Source organism: Dermacentor silvarum, chromosome 1, assembly GCF_013339745.2.
Source record: "Dermacentor silvarum isolate Dsil-2018 chromosome 1, BIME_Dsil_1.4, whole genome shotgun sequence".
NCBI classification, from domain to species: Eukaryota; Metazoa; Arthropoda; class Arachnida; order Ixodida; family Ixodidae; genus Dermacentor; species Dermacentor silvarum.
Window position 1 is genome coordinate 256,254,397 of NC_051154.1, and position 16,867 is coordinate 256,271,263.

Consider the following 16,867-nt stretch of genomic DNA (forward strand, 5'->3'; position numbering starts at 1 on the left):
TGACAAAGTCGGCATGGATCTCTTGGGCCGGTTTTCTCGGTCATCTTCGGGGATTAAATGGATAACCATCGCCACAGAATATTTAACGCGCTATGCTTAAGCAAAGGCTCTGCCTCGGCGCACTGCTTCCGAGGTTGCGGAATTTTTTGTGGACAACATTTTATTGAGTCATGGCGCCCCTTTGTGCGTCATTACCGACCGAGGAACTGCATTTACGGCAGAGCTCATTCAAGACGTTTTCCAATTAACTTACACGACTCATCGAAAAACGACTGCCTATCACCCGCAGACAAATGGCCTGACCAAAAGGCTCAACAAAACGATGACTGACATGCTGTCTATGTACGTAGACGTAAAGCACAAAACGTGGGATGAAGTACTTTCGTACGTAACGTTTGCGTACACCACCGCTACGCAAGAGACCACACGCTCCACACCGTTGTGCCTTATATACGGTTGTGAAGTCCAGACCATCCTTGAAGCAATGCTTCCATGCGACAGCTCTGATCTTCTTGACCAAGACGCCGAGCTCTTCGTATACAGCCAACCGAGGAAGCACGCCAACTGGTTGTCACGAACTAAAAGGAGCAACGGTTCTGGTTCTCGTCTGGACTACTGTTCGCTGCAAACGCCTATCCGAGAAACCTTGCCGGTAAGTGACGTCAATTACGAGGTTCTTCCTGACGGCAGCCAACCGACGTCGAAAGTGCACGTTGTTGCACGAGCTTGTGCACGTTGTGCGGCTGAAACCATACCGCGCACCATAACCACCACAGTTTGTGGATCTTGTTGTTCTTTCTGTTTTATTTATTTTTGTCGTTGACAATCATTGTCTCAGTGACCTTACCGTTCGTTCTATGACTGCGCGTCAGCAAGCGTTTGTATGTGCATGTGTCTTTGTGCGTTTACTTCTACGCTCACCCTGTATATCGTGTGTGCTGCTATTGGCATCGAGTCGATGCTCTTCCGAGGGGAGATAATATTGTCACACCTTGCAACAGGCGCCTCCTAATTATAAAGCAGACGAAAACGCGCTATGCGCCGACACCTGCTTTGACGCGCGCCAGTGAAGAAGCAGACGAAGACCTTCCGATCCACGCGTGGGCGCTTGAGTTTTCGTGTACTCAGCGGTTAGAGACTCGGGCTCAACCCTTCAACTCTGCTGCAAATATCAAAGCATCAAAGGAGTCTGGTACTATGTATTTCGCGAACATTCTTTATGATGTGAAACAATGCTGTTGGCAGCGCTTTTTGGACATGCAGACTGCTGCCTTGTAACTTAACCAAGGCGATAAAATTTCATGACATAATAAATACAGTTAAATACGTATAAAATGTCTATACTTTGTTTTCCTGTATCTTAAAATTAAGTTTAGGATAGGCCACTTTAATCTTTCCATAATATAACAGAGAAGAGACAAAATAAGTGGCTACTGCCGGCACAGAACACGTATCGTATCATCTTAAATATCACCCTCCCTGGTAGCTCAGTGTCTATGGCATTCCGCTTCGGAGCACGAGTATGTGGTTTCAATGCCAGCCAGGGCAGCCACATTCCTAAAGAGGCGGAAGGTGAAAATGTTGCTGTACTGTGTACACAGCGCACGTTTAGGATCCCCACTGGTGGACATTAACCAAAAGACCTCTACTGTGGCATGCCCTTTGTGGGCGTGGCTTTGGCACGTATTCCAGAATTCATTACAATATAGTTTTTTTATTTTCACAATTATGATTGGGCATTATACATAAAATGCACAAGTGAAAATTTCTGCAGATCACACGCAGTGTGGCAATAAAAGTAAACGAAGCTTTCTGGGCTGTTTGCTTTGATTGACGACAATTGGCGCTGATGTTGACGGCCAGTGTTTAAGTTCCTCCGCATTTATTGCAATACGAGAGGGGTAAATTGATACTAAGCGTTACCTTGCGTGTATCACTTGTGTTTGTCTACATTGTACACAGAACACACAGCGAGAGGTGTTTGCTTGAAGCGTTGTTGTGCGCCCTTGTTCATAGCCTGCACTGCGTTGCCTCACACGGTGCATGGCATTGTGGCAGAAGTGTGAAACATTAAATTTTACGGCTCTTCATGCTAAATGCGCAATTTCATTCTGAGACACGTGGGGGGGGGGGGGGGGGATTAACACGCGACCTCGAGCAACTTCATAGCCAAAAAGCTCCCACGGCGGGTACAGAAGTGTCGATTTGATAGATGACCGCTTCCGTAGTATCCGAGTCGGTCTTCTACACACGTTGCCTTCCATCAACATTTCGTATGAATCACACCGTCGCACCGTTCGCACGCCGGCCTTAACCGCACGAAAACCGTTGCGGGACTCCCCTAAAAACAGCTTCGCTGCATGTAAAAGGTGGTCCTGGTGTAAGGAAGACGGAGGCTTCACGTTGGGGGATGAAACTTAGCTCTCACTTATGGGGAAGTCGCTCGGGTGAGCGAGATATTTTGTTCGCAGGTGTTTAATTTGGGTCGCTCACATTCGGCGCGCCGCACAACAGCTTCGCACGCGAAACGTGTTCCGTCCAAGGTCTAATTGAGTGTCACCACTCGAGCTGTAATGATTTAACATTTCCCTAAGAACCACGCCTTCGATTGATGCCAATGGGGTTGTCATGTGAAGACAGATACACGCATTAGGGCCACTAGTTAGCACTACAAAGTACTATGTAATTACTGCACTCCGAAATCAAAGTTTTCTTCAAATGATTTTGTTTACATCCAAAACCGTCTATTTTTTTTCAAGGCTCATCAAAGGAACCCGTATGGGTTTCCTTCGTAGCAATTGCTACGATTGGATGGATGTCTCAATTTCCCTTTAATATCAGAAGATTCTTTTGATTGCTCGTGAAAGTATTTCCGTGTGAATAAACGAATTCCAAAAAATAATTACTCAAGATAATGGCTTTTTTTACGCCATGGTTGTGTGCCTTTCAAGTGTGCAAACACGGGCAGGTGGACAAAAAATTATTCAAACGTATTGCGGAATACAGAATTTACAGGGATGTTTGGGACCAATTCAAGCACCAGCCGCAATATTCCGTTAACATTAGCTTCACTGCAGGCTGACACGGCGTTTATTGTTTTAATTTGTGGCACGAGCATCGAGTGACATTCTTGTTTCTTGTGCATTACTTCCGGTTCACCTTCCGAGACGACCGGAGACGAAATTAAGAAAAACAAAGAAAAAAAAATAGAACCGTACAAAATTCACGGGTTTAATTACAGATATAATATCAGCGCTTAACTTTAGTTACAACTTAAGTTACTAAAGTGTCTGGAATAATTATAAATAATTAGAAATCACTGATTACCGTACACCAATGCACAGAATGCTAACACCGAGGTGCGAGTGCCACTACGAGACACCTAAGTCAAAGATTAGGGTCGCCTACCGTTTTTTGTCCCGTAGCGATGCATTGCCTGAAGTTTTCAGCGGGTGCATCTATTTCATTTTGCCATTTTGCTTCCGTGGAGCCGTAGGTTAAACCTGTTTACTGTTTTGGTGTATACGTGTTTATTTTGCAATGACATCCGATATCCGAAATGAAGTTGTCGCTCGCTTTCCCTTAGACTTCACAGTAATACATTGACTGCATTGAAAGACAGGCAACTAGCCCCCTTCGCTATATACTGAAACGTTTAGGCAGAGTTTGAATATTCCAAAATATACCGCACTTGTGAGCAAGGAGTCCTTGGAACAATTTTAATTTGATCCACGATTCCACGATGTCATCCATAACCAGTCATTTCAAAAGTAGAACGCTAACATTTATTTCCAAATAAGCTCTAGTTGTATGTTACGGCTAATACAAAAGAAATCAATTGGTCGGTGAAAAATGCATGACGTGGGCAAGGGATCAAAGACATCCGTAGGGCGTGCAAGCCTTGACACTGCATGTTAATACGCATTCTGCCTGCGATATCACAGCATCTTAGTGCTCATTATAGGTTAAAAAAAAGTAACTGAAGGCTAGTGATCACTCTTCGAAATTCTCTACATCACGCCATTACACCGAAAATTGAAAGCTCTAATATCCTACCGCTATCAGACACCATGTCATGCATCTTGTACACTTGGTAGTCGTGGTTACACTGCTTCCAATGCATCTACGACATCTACTGCCTCTAGAGAGTTTCCCTGTTCGAGCGCTTTCAATGACTCTACTCAAGTTATTGACTCGACCTTGTCTAGTCCTTCGTCTGTCTCAGGCTTTCATTCTGATTTTAAAAGCATAGGAACGAGCGCTGTATTTCCTGCCTTAATTATTTTCCGTTCTGACTTTCTATTTTTACCTCGTCTTTTTCGTCCATTGCTCCTTCAGCCTTTATGGCCTCATCGCCCCGTTCTTGGGGCTTTACCTGCACTAAGCCTTATTCTTATTCCGGGGATTTCTCTTCGACGCAGTTGATTTTCACAAACTCTACTAAGCAGAAGGTACAGCTACACCATTCCAACGAAATACTTGGGAAGCAGCTAATGATGTGGAGGCGGATATTGAAGCTGTCAGTGCGCACGAGGCGAAGCGAAGGAAGACCGAGCAGAGTGGAGTCAAGTAGCGATGGCAGGTCGTTTCGGTCCTCGAGGGCGCATTTGGAACCTTTTCTTGTGCCAAGTGTAAGCCGCTGCACGTGTTCTAGACAGGGACGCTCGCCACACGACGGGCCTACGACAAACGCTGTCGTCAGTTCAACTTTTACGAGGTGCAGTTCCTGAAGGTTCGGGCAGGACCTCAGGAGCGTACAGAATGCGTGTTCCTTCATATCGCTACCGATGCGAAGATATTCCAGGTGAGCGAAATCTTCGATAGGGGTGTTTTCATCATCAATGTCACACGCGCTTATTCGAAGGGACTTCAGCTGGGGACACTGACTTGCAATGGTAGAAAGTTTGACGTCAGAGAAGTTCGTAAGTGACAATTGTACGAGGCGGAGGACAAATAGCAATTCGGTTACATGAGGCTTGAAAGCACAGCGGGGTTTTGCAGTGTCCATGGTGAGTGAAAGATGCGTCACTTTGGTGTAGCTGGCAACTTTTTCGAATGCACTTTCACATGAGGCTGAGAGCTGCAAAGAAGAGAAAACATTTTAGTGCTTGGGATACAGATTCACATGTGTGCCGGAATAATGTACATACTAAGTAAACGTAAACTCTAGAAGCTATCCACTGATAAAGATTAAGCAAGTTAAGCTAGCTTATATCAACCGTTGTACAATGATTCATGGTCTTCTTTAGAGGCGCTAGTAACCCAGCCCACGAAAAGGAAATATGCTGTTACTTGTGTAACTTGTGGCCGACCGTGTAAAATTCCCATTCTACTTTTGTTGATAAAATTTTATTCTTTTGACCTTGAATGTACCTCACCAGGCTGCAGCCTATTTACACATTTTGCAACTTCACGTACCAATGTACATTCTACTGCGAATAAGCATTCAGTAGCGTCTGGTGTGACAAAAAAACAATAAAGTGCCATGACAAGAAAACAACGAATGGATTAGAAAACCAGTGACTCGAAGCAGCTAGAAGTGAGGGAACTAATACTCATGTATATAAACGCCAGAAGTATGATAAACAAGCTGGACACATTTGAAGATATTTTACTTGATCGCGATCCTGACATTGTTAGCGTCACTTAAACATGGCTTTCAACTACAATCCATAGCCAAGAAATTTCACCTCCAAACTACTCAATGATTAGAAAAGCCGGCAGATCCCACGGCCTGTCGGAATCGATGTTATGCGAAGCAGTGTGCGGGGAGAGCCCACCAAGTTATCAAAACGACCATGAGAGCACCAAGACGAGGCGGACTTTTCATGACCTACATGACACGCATGTCATGACATTAACGTCATGAGTCCTCAGGAGTCCATTTAGCAATGCCTAGGAGACATTAAGGTCTCCTAGGCATTGCTGCCTTAGCCATGCTCAGGACTATGACTTCAACCATTGACCTTTAGCCTTTTTCTTCAATTAGGTACTATGTCAGAACCAATTTAAGTGGTTTTTGAGTGTTATTTTTTTCGCTGGGTGATTGTCGTTTTTGCTGAGTCATGCTCATGACTATGACTTCTACCATCATCCTTTAGTGTTTCCTTCAGTTAGTACCCGCGTCAGAACCCATTTGAGTGGTTCTTGAGTGTTAATCTTTTTTTGCTGATTCATTGTCATTTTTGCTGACTCATGCTTCTGACTATGACTTCAAGCATCATCTTCAAGTGTTGCCTTCACTTAGTGCCCACGTTGAACCCCTTTGGGTGGTTTTTGAGTGTTCATCTTTTTATCCATAGTCATTGTCATTTTAGGCGGCTGTTTTATGACCTACCGGACACCCGTGTCATGACATTTATGTCATGATCTATCATTTATGTTCGTCATACACTGTTGTCATACAATGCCAACTTGGTACCTACCAAGTTAACGAAACGATCATGAGAGCACCAAGACATAGGCAGCTGTTTCATGACCTACATGACGTGCATGTCATGATGATCATGTCATGACCTATCATTTATGTTCGTCATACACTCTTGCCATAGTATGCCAATTTTGGTAAATACCAAGTTAACGGCACCACCACGAGAGCACCAAGACGTAGGCGGTTGGATAGATAGATAGATAGATAGATAGATAGATAGATAGATAGATAGATACCGTCAAAGTGGCAAATGTTCGCTAAGAAATGCTTCGCATTTAAAAGATCTATCAAGTCGCGATGAAGGCGTCGCTCCACTAATGAAAAATAAATTCCTTTTGTGTTCCTGCCTGCGTGTGAGGATACTGAAGCAGTGTTCTCTAAGATTCTGTGCAATGTCAATCCAATTATCGGGAGATGCGTATACCGGAGTCCATACGCAGGCCATGAGTGCATAGATTCCCTTTAAGAATTCATGCAACAACACGGTCATAACTCTCGATCCATCCTCCTGAGAGACTAACCCTTTCAGACTTTAACTGGGCCACAATGCATCCTACATCATTTAGTTCGAATTGAACGGGTCGTATTGCAGCCTACGCGCACACAAGGTTCCACTGCAAATATTTTATATTTTATATTTCGTACATTCATTTTATTTGCAAGTCGCAGCAAGGTACATATTACAGTATGTATATCTGATCCCCAAGTAAGACCATGTCTGCTACCATTACAGAGTACATTAAATATCAATCTTCTCGGAGTGGCTACAAATGAGACTATTGCTCCCGTCCACGTCACTGACGCCGGAATTCTTAAACTCCGCTTCTAACTAGGTCCTAAATAAGGACGGTCCTAACGACATTCCTAGTACTTTAACGCGATAGCCTTAAGGGCCACGTTACGCAGAAAACACAACGTCGCCGGCGTTGACCGTGTGCGAAAATTTTCTGCGAATCACAGCGCGGCGCGCGGCGCGCGCCGCGTGCTCCGCTTGGTTCCTTGCAACACCAGAAGAGAGCGCTCGCCTCCGCGCATCCGGAGCAGCGCGGCGGAGCCGGCCGTGCGTAGGAACGAAAATAAATAAACAGAAAGCTCGCCTTCGTGCCTAACGCTTGCCGCAAGTGTTCGCCGCTGAAGATTATGGTCGCATAAGCCGCATGTCCGGTAAGATTATGGTCGCATAAGCTGAATGTCCGGGAAGCGTCAGAATGAAGTTAGGGCTATCGCGTTCTACTCTTAAAGGCGAATTTTAAGCGTCGGTCAAGTTTTTTTTTCTCAATACATATGCGGAGTTGCGTAACAAGTATTTCGGCCTCATCTTCCGAAAGGCAATTTAAACTTCCACACTACCAGACAATTGGACCGTTGCAAAAGTAACTCCAAATACGAAAATCGGGAGGCACTCGCACGTTGTCCTTATTAAGAAAAATATCATCACAAGCACAATCTCTAAGTCATAATTTTGAAACATATTGTTACGTGTGGAAAGACACACACGAAAGAGGCTATTTACAATATATTTACGCTGGAATCAAACCGCCAGGCCGACACCTTGCTCGTGCCAAAAGCCCAGACACACTTCATCGTCTTTCTCGCGGCGGCTCGTCTCGAGCATCTTCAATATACAGGATGTTTCAGTTAACTTGCGCCAAATATTTAAAGTATGCAAATTCTACACAGCTGGACCGAAACAAATGTTTGCCGTCACTTGGAGATAACTCAGTAATTTTTTTTGGCTTGCCGCATGATTAAATATTTAGTCCTTATTATTTATTCAACTTCTTAATTATTATAATTAGATGAAAAGTGTCAATGAGAAAATCGTAGAACAACATAAGAACTCCCGACACAGCTTTCTGTTGCTCAATACCTGCTACCTCAAAGTGTTTTTCCGAGCGTGAAAGAAGCTCCTCACGCCTCCTCTATCATTCTTTGTACACCTTCCCTCTAGCCTGTTGCGCGTTAGTACAAAGGTAAGCGCTGGAGCTTGTGCAATGCTTTTGTGGTGGGCTCACGGATAATTAGAGCAATCGAGAGGATATTGTGGCAACTCAATGGAAAGGTCCAAGTGAGTTTCTCAAGTCGTCTTTCCCCTCTGGCGCGCTCCTGGTATGCATATACACGCTCTGAACCACCTCCCGACGTGGTGTGACAGACAGCAGTAACCGCAGTAGCAAGCAGCAATCGCCGCAGCAAGCAGCAGCAGAAAGCAATCAAGAAGAAGAAGCAGCAGCAGTAGAAAAGTCAAATTTAGAGGCAAACAAATTAAGCTTCGCTTTGAAAGTAATGTTGGCATTCGGAGCCTGCACCGTCAGCAGCTGTTTGGTAGAACTCTTTTGTTGGGGACTCGGTGGCTTGGAATATCTAAAACTTGCCACACTCAGATGATGAACGTTCAATGAATAGGTCCATTGGGATTCCTGCGCCACAATTTCAGTCAGTTACCGGATAACTTAATAGAGCAATTGTATTTCACTTATGTTCGTACTTTACTTGATTACGATTGTATCTGTTGGGATCCGTACATGGCGGATCTCACAAAACAAGTCGAAATAGTGAAAATAGTGCAGCTAAGTTTGTTCTTACTAATTATAGTAGAACGTTAAGTATGACCGAAAGAAAAATAACTTATCGTGGCCAGCATTAAAAGACCGACGAAAAAATGTCAGACTGAAAATTTTTCACGCTGTTTAACATTCCAAAACAAGGATTGAGAGAGAAAGACATATGAAGTCGACGACTTATATGTCGATGAGACACGACCATGCTCTCAAAGTCCGTGAATTCCCTTTCAGGGGGGACATTTTTCGGTATTCTTTTTCTTGTTCTATATATACGATGATGGAAAACTCTTTCGATTGACAAGAGTAATATTGAAAACAACAATGCTTTTTATCGCGCTTAAGGTATGTGATCACTTGTTTCTTCCTTTACAATGTAACCCCTACCGGCCGCGCTGTCTCAGTTAGCTAAGGCTTTGCGCTGCTGAGCACGAGGTCGTGGGCTCGAATCCCGGCCGCGGCGGCCGCATTTCGATGGAGGCGAAATGCAAAAACGCCAGTGTGCTAGCACAGTAGTGCACGTTAAAAAACCCCAGGTGGTCCGCATTAATCCGGAGCCCTCCACTACGCCGTGCCTCAGAATCAGAACTGGTTTTGGCACGTAAAACCCCAGAAAGAAGAAGTTACAATGTAACCCTCCTGCTGTAATGCCCGCATGGGCGAAACAGGTATGCAATAAACAAAATGAATAAAGGGTCCATGCTGGTGTCGGCCAGTGCGAGAAACTGTTCTACCCAAGGTCATCATCAGCACCACGTCAGCGACGGGGTAAACTGCACATAGCCTTAAGAGGAAGGTCTCACAATGAGTTAGCTCCTTTTTCCATATAGATATGCATCAGAAGCACGCGCTATTAATAAACCACCAATGAATCGATTACACTAACTTACATTTAGTTGAGGAGAGAAAAGTATGTTGCACCAAATTTTTAAGGAGACTTTAGATTAGAGTGTGAAATTTCACAAGAAATCACTACTTTAAAAAAATTGCTCGCGAAGTTTGGCACTTCAAACTCCGCGCAAAATATACGACAATTCGGCAAATTGCTTCCTTTAAGCCGTCTGAAGTCAACCGAGCCTACGTAAAGTTGCTAACTTGTTTACAGGGGTTTTGCAAAAGCCGTACACAAGAGTTGGTGTTATACTTCAAAGCGATATGTTATGTATCATTCACCTCTTTGACCCCCTTCTCTATATTCTTCTTTCTTTCTGGCGTTTTACGTGCCAAAACCATATCTGATTATGAGGCATGCCGTAGTGGGGGGCTCCGGATTGAGTTTTACCATCTGAAGTTCTTTAACGTGCACTACAACGCAAGCACGCGGGTGTTTTTGCATTTCGCCTCCATTGAGATGCGGTCGCTTCTCGGCCTTTTGGCTAAGATGAAAGTGTTTCACTGTCACCCACATAATCGGCCAGTGGGCACGACTAACCTCCGTTCCGATCTTGTTCTTTGGAGGGGCGAGGAGGCGATCATCGTGGACATCACCTGCCCGTTTGACAACCGGCCCGCAGCCCTGAACGAGGCTGGCCAGAAGAAGGAGAAGTGCCATCCCGTCCAGGGGTACCTGCTGCGGAAGTTCCAGACGGTGTCCGTGGAGGCGATCGTCGTCGGTGCGCTCGGATCCAGGGACCCCAGGAACGACCGCAGCATCTGGAAACCTGTACGTCGAGCACATCACCGCCAAGTGAATAAAAACTTCACTAAACAGTCACACACTACACTAACATACACCTCCATGCGAGTTGAAAAACTTCCAACAAATATTTAAGACGGGCTAAACTAACACGCACCTTCATGCCTGCCCCAAAAAACAAACATCACATCTCAAGTGTCTTGGGTCATTCATTATCAGTTCTTTTTGGAAGAAAAATGTTGCAAACATTTTTCTAAAAATCTCTTCTCTATATTACACCTCTTACTATTTTTACTGTAGCGGCGGTGTAAATCGTGTCGCCAGTGAAAAGTAAGGCAGTTACGATGGATGTCGGCAGCCTTTCCCTTTTTACTTCTATATTCGAAATAAATTATTACTGTTACTCTTAACCTTAGTAGTCGGATGCATAAGATTGCGGTATATACAAACCTTAGATTACTTTGTGGTATTGAGTTACGAACATGATGCATTTCTTTTTTTTTTCAGTTTTCAATTGCCTGCAACATGAAAAAATTGAAAGTTGATACTGGAAATATTTTCTAACGATAGCCGTTTATTTATACTCTCTCTTCACGTTAACACCTTTCGCTGTGAAAGCTAAACGGCTCCAAATTAGGCGCTAATAAATATAGCCTACATGGCCATATCCATGTCCCAGCAACGATATGGCATTTACAAAAGCCGCCATAGTCCCACCACTGAAGGAGTAGTACACCCGGTTTATGCGGTTTTTGATAAAACACTCACAAAGTGAATTGATAAGAATGGAGGCTACAGCTGTGCTTCGGAATTCTTGTTGCACCGCAATTTGGCTCACCTCGTGTTTAGCCTCCAAAAGCAGCTGCATGGAGATGGCATGCCGTCCATGTGGCTGTTACACTCGGCCTTAATGCAATACATCGTTGTCAGCCGACAAGACAGCGTGTCGTGGGCGTGGATCTGCGGCATGTTGCCCAAGACGCCAAGTCGATACTCCGGCGAAGCCACGGCGCCGCACTCCAGGGCCAAGCGAATTCGGCTCAGGCCAGTTCCCACTCCACGCGCAATCGACTCCGTCAAACTGCATGGACAACACACGACGATCATGAACGAAATGTTATGCGTTTTTGTTGCGCAACAATTTACAGAATACTTCGCATAGTGAAATGAAGACTTCCCTGTTTCATTCAAAACAAACGTCACCTTGTGAATCAAGACAATGATGGGACTTGTCATCCTTCAGCCGGGAAAAAGAAGAATAGTCAACGTCTCTCTACTCAGTTTTTTTTTTTTGTCATGCATGCCCGAAATGATTTCTCGAAGGAGGTCTTTCTAGGAATCTCGAGCTCTGCGCTTGGCTTCTATGGCAATCAGCTGTGGCTCATTGCACTTTAACTATGTGGGCAGTGGTATTCAATGAAAAGCACTATAATTCGAAGTAGTCCCTGCTGCTTGTAAACGTACCTTGCATTTCTGCAGCTCTACCTATTTATTGTCTGACAGCTCTACCTATTATTGCCTGAAAGCTGGGATAGTAAAGATGTGTTCTGCCTTCCGCTGCGCAGCGTTTCGTACTGCACAGACATCGCTCGTGTTCGAGTACGTGTTCGAGCACCCGACTGACCCGCAACGCGTCGGCATTCTTGCAACAGCTCAAATCACGTGCACAACGATAAAGCACATCACGGGAGACTCCCTTCGAATTGAAAATGCTGAGCGAGCGATGCACCTGAGCGCCTATAGGCGAAACTGAGACATAAGCAGTCCTGTACGGTTCCGGGACTTTCGCCATATCCGCATCACTACCGCGAGGCGCATGATGATGATGATAATTGTGGTTTATTGGCGCAGAGGCCAGCGCGAGGCGCGTGTGCCATCTGCTTAGTCGCTGTGTAAAGCCTGTTAATAAGAAAATGAGAAAATTACCACACTGCGACTTCGCCAAGATTGCTTTCATAGCATAAGCTATGCATTTATAGCCCGTTTAGCCCAAGGGAAATTTCGTTACAGTTGGCCTTTTAGTGTCGCTCTGATTTTTTCTCTTCTTCTTTTTAAGCTTCTTTTAAGCTTTGTGGAGTGACTTTGTCTCTCATGTCTCCTCGAGTTTTAGCCTAAAACACGATGAACCTAGCCACAAAGCTGGAGAATAAAACATGTCATAGAAATAGAAAGTGAGAATAAATATATTTTTAATTTTGTGCGGCTTTCTACGGCTCCAGTTTCGGCCAGATGCGCGATACCATGGTTGCATGAAGAAATTCATAGAAGACTCAACATTGTAGAGGGTCACAGAACAGCGTTGGCTGGGTGAAAGGGCTTACCTTGCTAAATTGTTCTTCCTTGTTTTTATATTATTTTGTTCTTTGTTATTGTTTTAAATACCGCTATTTTTTCCCACACGCTTAACTTGCTCTTTCCGCACACGAACTTACTCGTTCGGGACACAAAGAAATTGCTGTTCTTCGTCTTTCTGGGGTTTTACGTGCCAAAACCAGTTCTGAATATGAGGCATGCCGTAGTGGAGGGCGCCGGATGAATTTTGACCACCTTGGGTTCTTTAACGTGAACTACCACGCAAGCACACGGGCGTTTTTCCATTTCGTCTGCATCGAAATGCGGCCGCCGCGGCCGGGATTTGATCCAGCGATAATGGAATAGTTGGCCTCAGTACATTATGTCTCTTTCGAAAGATACCAGGCTAACAAAATTGTTATTCAAGAGGTCACTGCTGGCCTTCCACGTTTCTGCTGAACTCGACGTTGGCTTAAATCGCATGCAGGAGGGTGTGGTGACCAGGTGGCACGCCATCTGTGTCACTGTTACTCTCGGCTGTCGTCAACCAGTATGTCAGCGTGTCGCAGAGGTGGATGGGCGGCTTGCAGCCCAAGACACCGATGCGGCACTTGGGAGAGGCAAGTGCACAGCACTCCATGCCCTGGCGAATCCCTTTCACGCCAGCATCGACTCCACGCGTAATCAACTCGTCCGAACTGCGTTGGCAATATACGACTTAAGAGAACCATTTCTTTGAAACGCGCTTGAAACGACATGTTTTTTTTAAATGCGCCACTGCGCTCCAATGCAGATGCACAGTGCACTGTCATGTGCCACAGTTGGCAGCATCTTGATTACGTCTCTTAATATTTAAATTAAACTATGGGGTTTTACGTGCCGAAACCGCGATCTGATTATGAGACACGCCGTAGTGGGGTACTCCGGAATAATTTGGACCACCTGGGGTTTTTCAACGTGCGCCTAAATCTAAGTACACGGGTGTTTTCGCATTTCGCTACCATCGAAATGCGGTACGCCTCCTATTTCTTTATTTATTTATTTTTTAATGGGGAACTTATATACAGCCTGTTATAATCGAATGTTGACCACGTGGAACAGTGCGGTCGCACAAAAGGCGCCTTGTTTAACAAGGAAGGTCTCAGTATTCCCCTGTTTTTTTTGTTTGTTTTTATTGTGTGTGTAAACACCTGCCACTTGTGTGGCAGCCATATTGAGCACGGAATCGTAAATTGTGCATGTTCTAACAATATTTTGTTTTCTTTCCATACAGCGAAATAAACTTCTCCAACCATATATTTTGGTATAAATTGTGTCGCTAATAAAGGTGCATGAAGGCAATTGTATCGATTAATACACAAGAACTCATTTTCAAGCACTAAAATAAATTTACAATAAAAGATTGGCATGTCTTTTTTGTCCTGAGACTAGCAATTAGATATGTATTGAATGCTTACCCAAAGCCACCAAAGCTCGAATACACGAATATACATAGTGGGTGCTATTCTTTAATTAGGTCTGGTAGACGTACAAGCACCTATTGATGGACAGGTTCTCCTTGGCACATGTATGCCCTCTTTTTATCTGTTTCTTACGGCTTTCTTTTTCTTTGTGATACCATCAAAAAATAAATAAGTCTTTGGCGGGCTATGCCTTCTTTCCCACATTAAGTGAATATGAACTCATTTTTTTCGAGGGGCGTTTAGAATTAAAGGTGCCTTGTGCAGCAATGCTGTATGCAATGTACAAGCAGAGTTGTCAGGATTGTTTATCCTCTTTTACTCGTAACCTCGGTGTAAAAGTGTACTCTTTAGGCGGGGACACTTCTCGGCTTGATTGGTAGACGCGTCCTACGCAGTGCCTTAAGAAGTGCATAGTACGGATACATGAATTGACAATGTCGGTGTCTGAACATTGTGGCTCTCTGGAACATGACCGCAACTGTGAAATGCGTGCGATTACCGACTCATTAGTATTTTCTGACCAAACTTTATTATTTATTATTGTACTGCGAGAACAGCGTATTTATTGCTAACAAACAAAAAGAAATATGGTAGCTTAAAGCGTTGCGCCGTGTAGTATCGCTTGACCATCAATCGCGCTGCTACGCGAATCAGAAGTGATGTAGCAACAGCTATACCTTCTTTTTAGGTCACTAAAAAATAAAGGCTTTTCATTTCTTGCACAAGACAACCAAAGCCGTTAAATGACATCTCCCCCGCCGTATCGACATAAAATTAATCCGGCCTTTTCACTCAGGGTGTTCGCAGTGGTCGTAGTACATGATTCATATGACATGAATTGTTTTTTACCTGCATATCGGCAGGCCTCCTGCGTTGACCACCATCTGGTGCTGGGATTTTTGCACGGTGCCTAGCGCCTGCGTTGTACTGCGATGACGCAGGGTATCCTTGACGTCCATCTCAACGAGCAGGTCGCACTCGGGCCTTGGGAACAGTCTCCTCCGGCGTCCTGCGCCGCTGTCACAAGCCAGTTTCTCTACCTCGTTCCAAGGCTCGACCACGATGTTCCGGTTCTCTGGGAGGACGTCGTTGATGGCCACGCAGCTTGACATGTCTTTCGCCGCCTGCGGTCGTGGAACCAGTAGAGTCGACGAATGCGTCTTGCGGGATGGCGGCGGTTCTGGGAAGCTGGGTGCGCAGCCACGGAGTAAGTTAATTCTACTGCCACTGCCACTGGATACATCGACGCTCATAGCTGGAAGTCGGACGAATCCTTTTTTCTCCGGCATGCTGCAATATGTCACGAAGCGTTGCGCGTTCGAAAGCTCGAGCAATATTTTCCAATGCCAAAGCCGAGCTCTCGCGCCAGCGCACGAGCGCGTGGCCCAAGTGTCGTTCTTCTTTTTCCTTTACTCCATATCAAGACTTCTCTTACTACCCTCCACACACACAAACACCACCCGGTCTCTGATATCTCCTCGGGCCTTAGACAGGAAAACCTAAGCCCGATTCTAGTTAATGAGCTGGTCTACTCGAAGAGGCGGACATTACTTGCACCAAAACATTGAAATGCATAATCGACTGATAAACAAAAATTCACTAATTAGGCTTTTAACTAATTACCTGATGGCTCATATTGCAATCTACAAATTGTAGCCGTGGAGTTCGCAAGGCGGATCCACTTGGGATTAATTCTCAGGATGACACCAGTTTCGAGATAATAAGTCCCGAACTTTGCGAAGAATTGCATTGGTGTTCCAGTTAATCTTGTGCTTGAATGCATAAAGCGACGTTTTCTTAAGCAACTAGCTGGAACATCAATGCATTTCTACGCAAAGTTCGGGAATTAATATCTCAAAACTGGTGTCATCCCGAGAATTCGTTCCAAGTGGATCCGTCTTGTGAACTCTACGGCTACAATTTGTAAATTGCAATATGGGCCATCAGGTAATTAGTTAAAACTTAATTCGTGAATTTTTGTTAATTATTCGATTATGCATTTCAATTTCTTGTGCAAGTAATGTCCGCCTCTTCGAGTAGACCAGCTCATCAACTAGAATTGTGCTATCTGCCACAGGCAACCTTTAAGGATTTCTGAAAGTGTTCGCTGAAACACCCTGTATATAAACAGGGTGTTTTTTTTAGCTGCACCAAATTTTTAAAATTAGAAATATGTAGATTTTGGTCACATTATGTTTACCATTCGAGTGTACGTATGGGCGGCCTCTAGATACAGAGCAATTTCCGCACATACGTGCGTAATTAGCAAAGTTACACTAATTAACTTTATAATTATCAACAATAGATGGTTATAGCAAATGAGTACTTTGGGGCCCGTCCTCGACACTACCTAGCCCAACGATCAAATTTTGAATAGCGGACTTCATGTGGGAGCTACGCAAACAATTAGTTCCCCTTGGCAGGCAGCTTGAAACTGAAACTGGCCGCAAAAAGAGCGTCTGTGTCGTCGATGTCGCCGCCCCTC

At 44.6% G+C, this 16,867-nt stretch overlaps 1 protein-coding gene across 1 annotated transcript in view; it reads right to left on the reverse strand.

Moving 5' to 3' along the window:
- Positions 1-4,255: 4,255 nt before the first annotated feature.
- The window catches only part of LOC125942646 (uncharacterized), a 32,991-nt gene continuing 20,379 nt past the window's right edge, over positions 4,256-16,867 (reverse strand). Inside the window, exons 5-9 of the mRNA XM_049660857.1 lie at positions 15,232-15,506; positions 13,405-13,617; positions 11,466-11,708; positions 10,424-10,652; positions 4,256-5,080 (exon numbers count right to left, since the gene is read on the reverse strand). Coding sequence (XP_049516814.1) covers positions 4,394-5,080; positions 10,424-10,652; positions 11,466-11,708; positions 13,405-13,617; positions 15,232-15,506 — 1,647 coding nt within the window. The 3' untranslated portion in view covers positions 4,256-4,393. The remainder of the gene's footprint in view (positions 5,081-10,423; positions 10,653-11,465; positions 11,709-13,404; positions 13,618-15,231; positions 15,507-16,867) is intronic.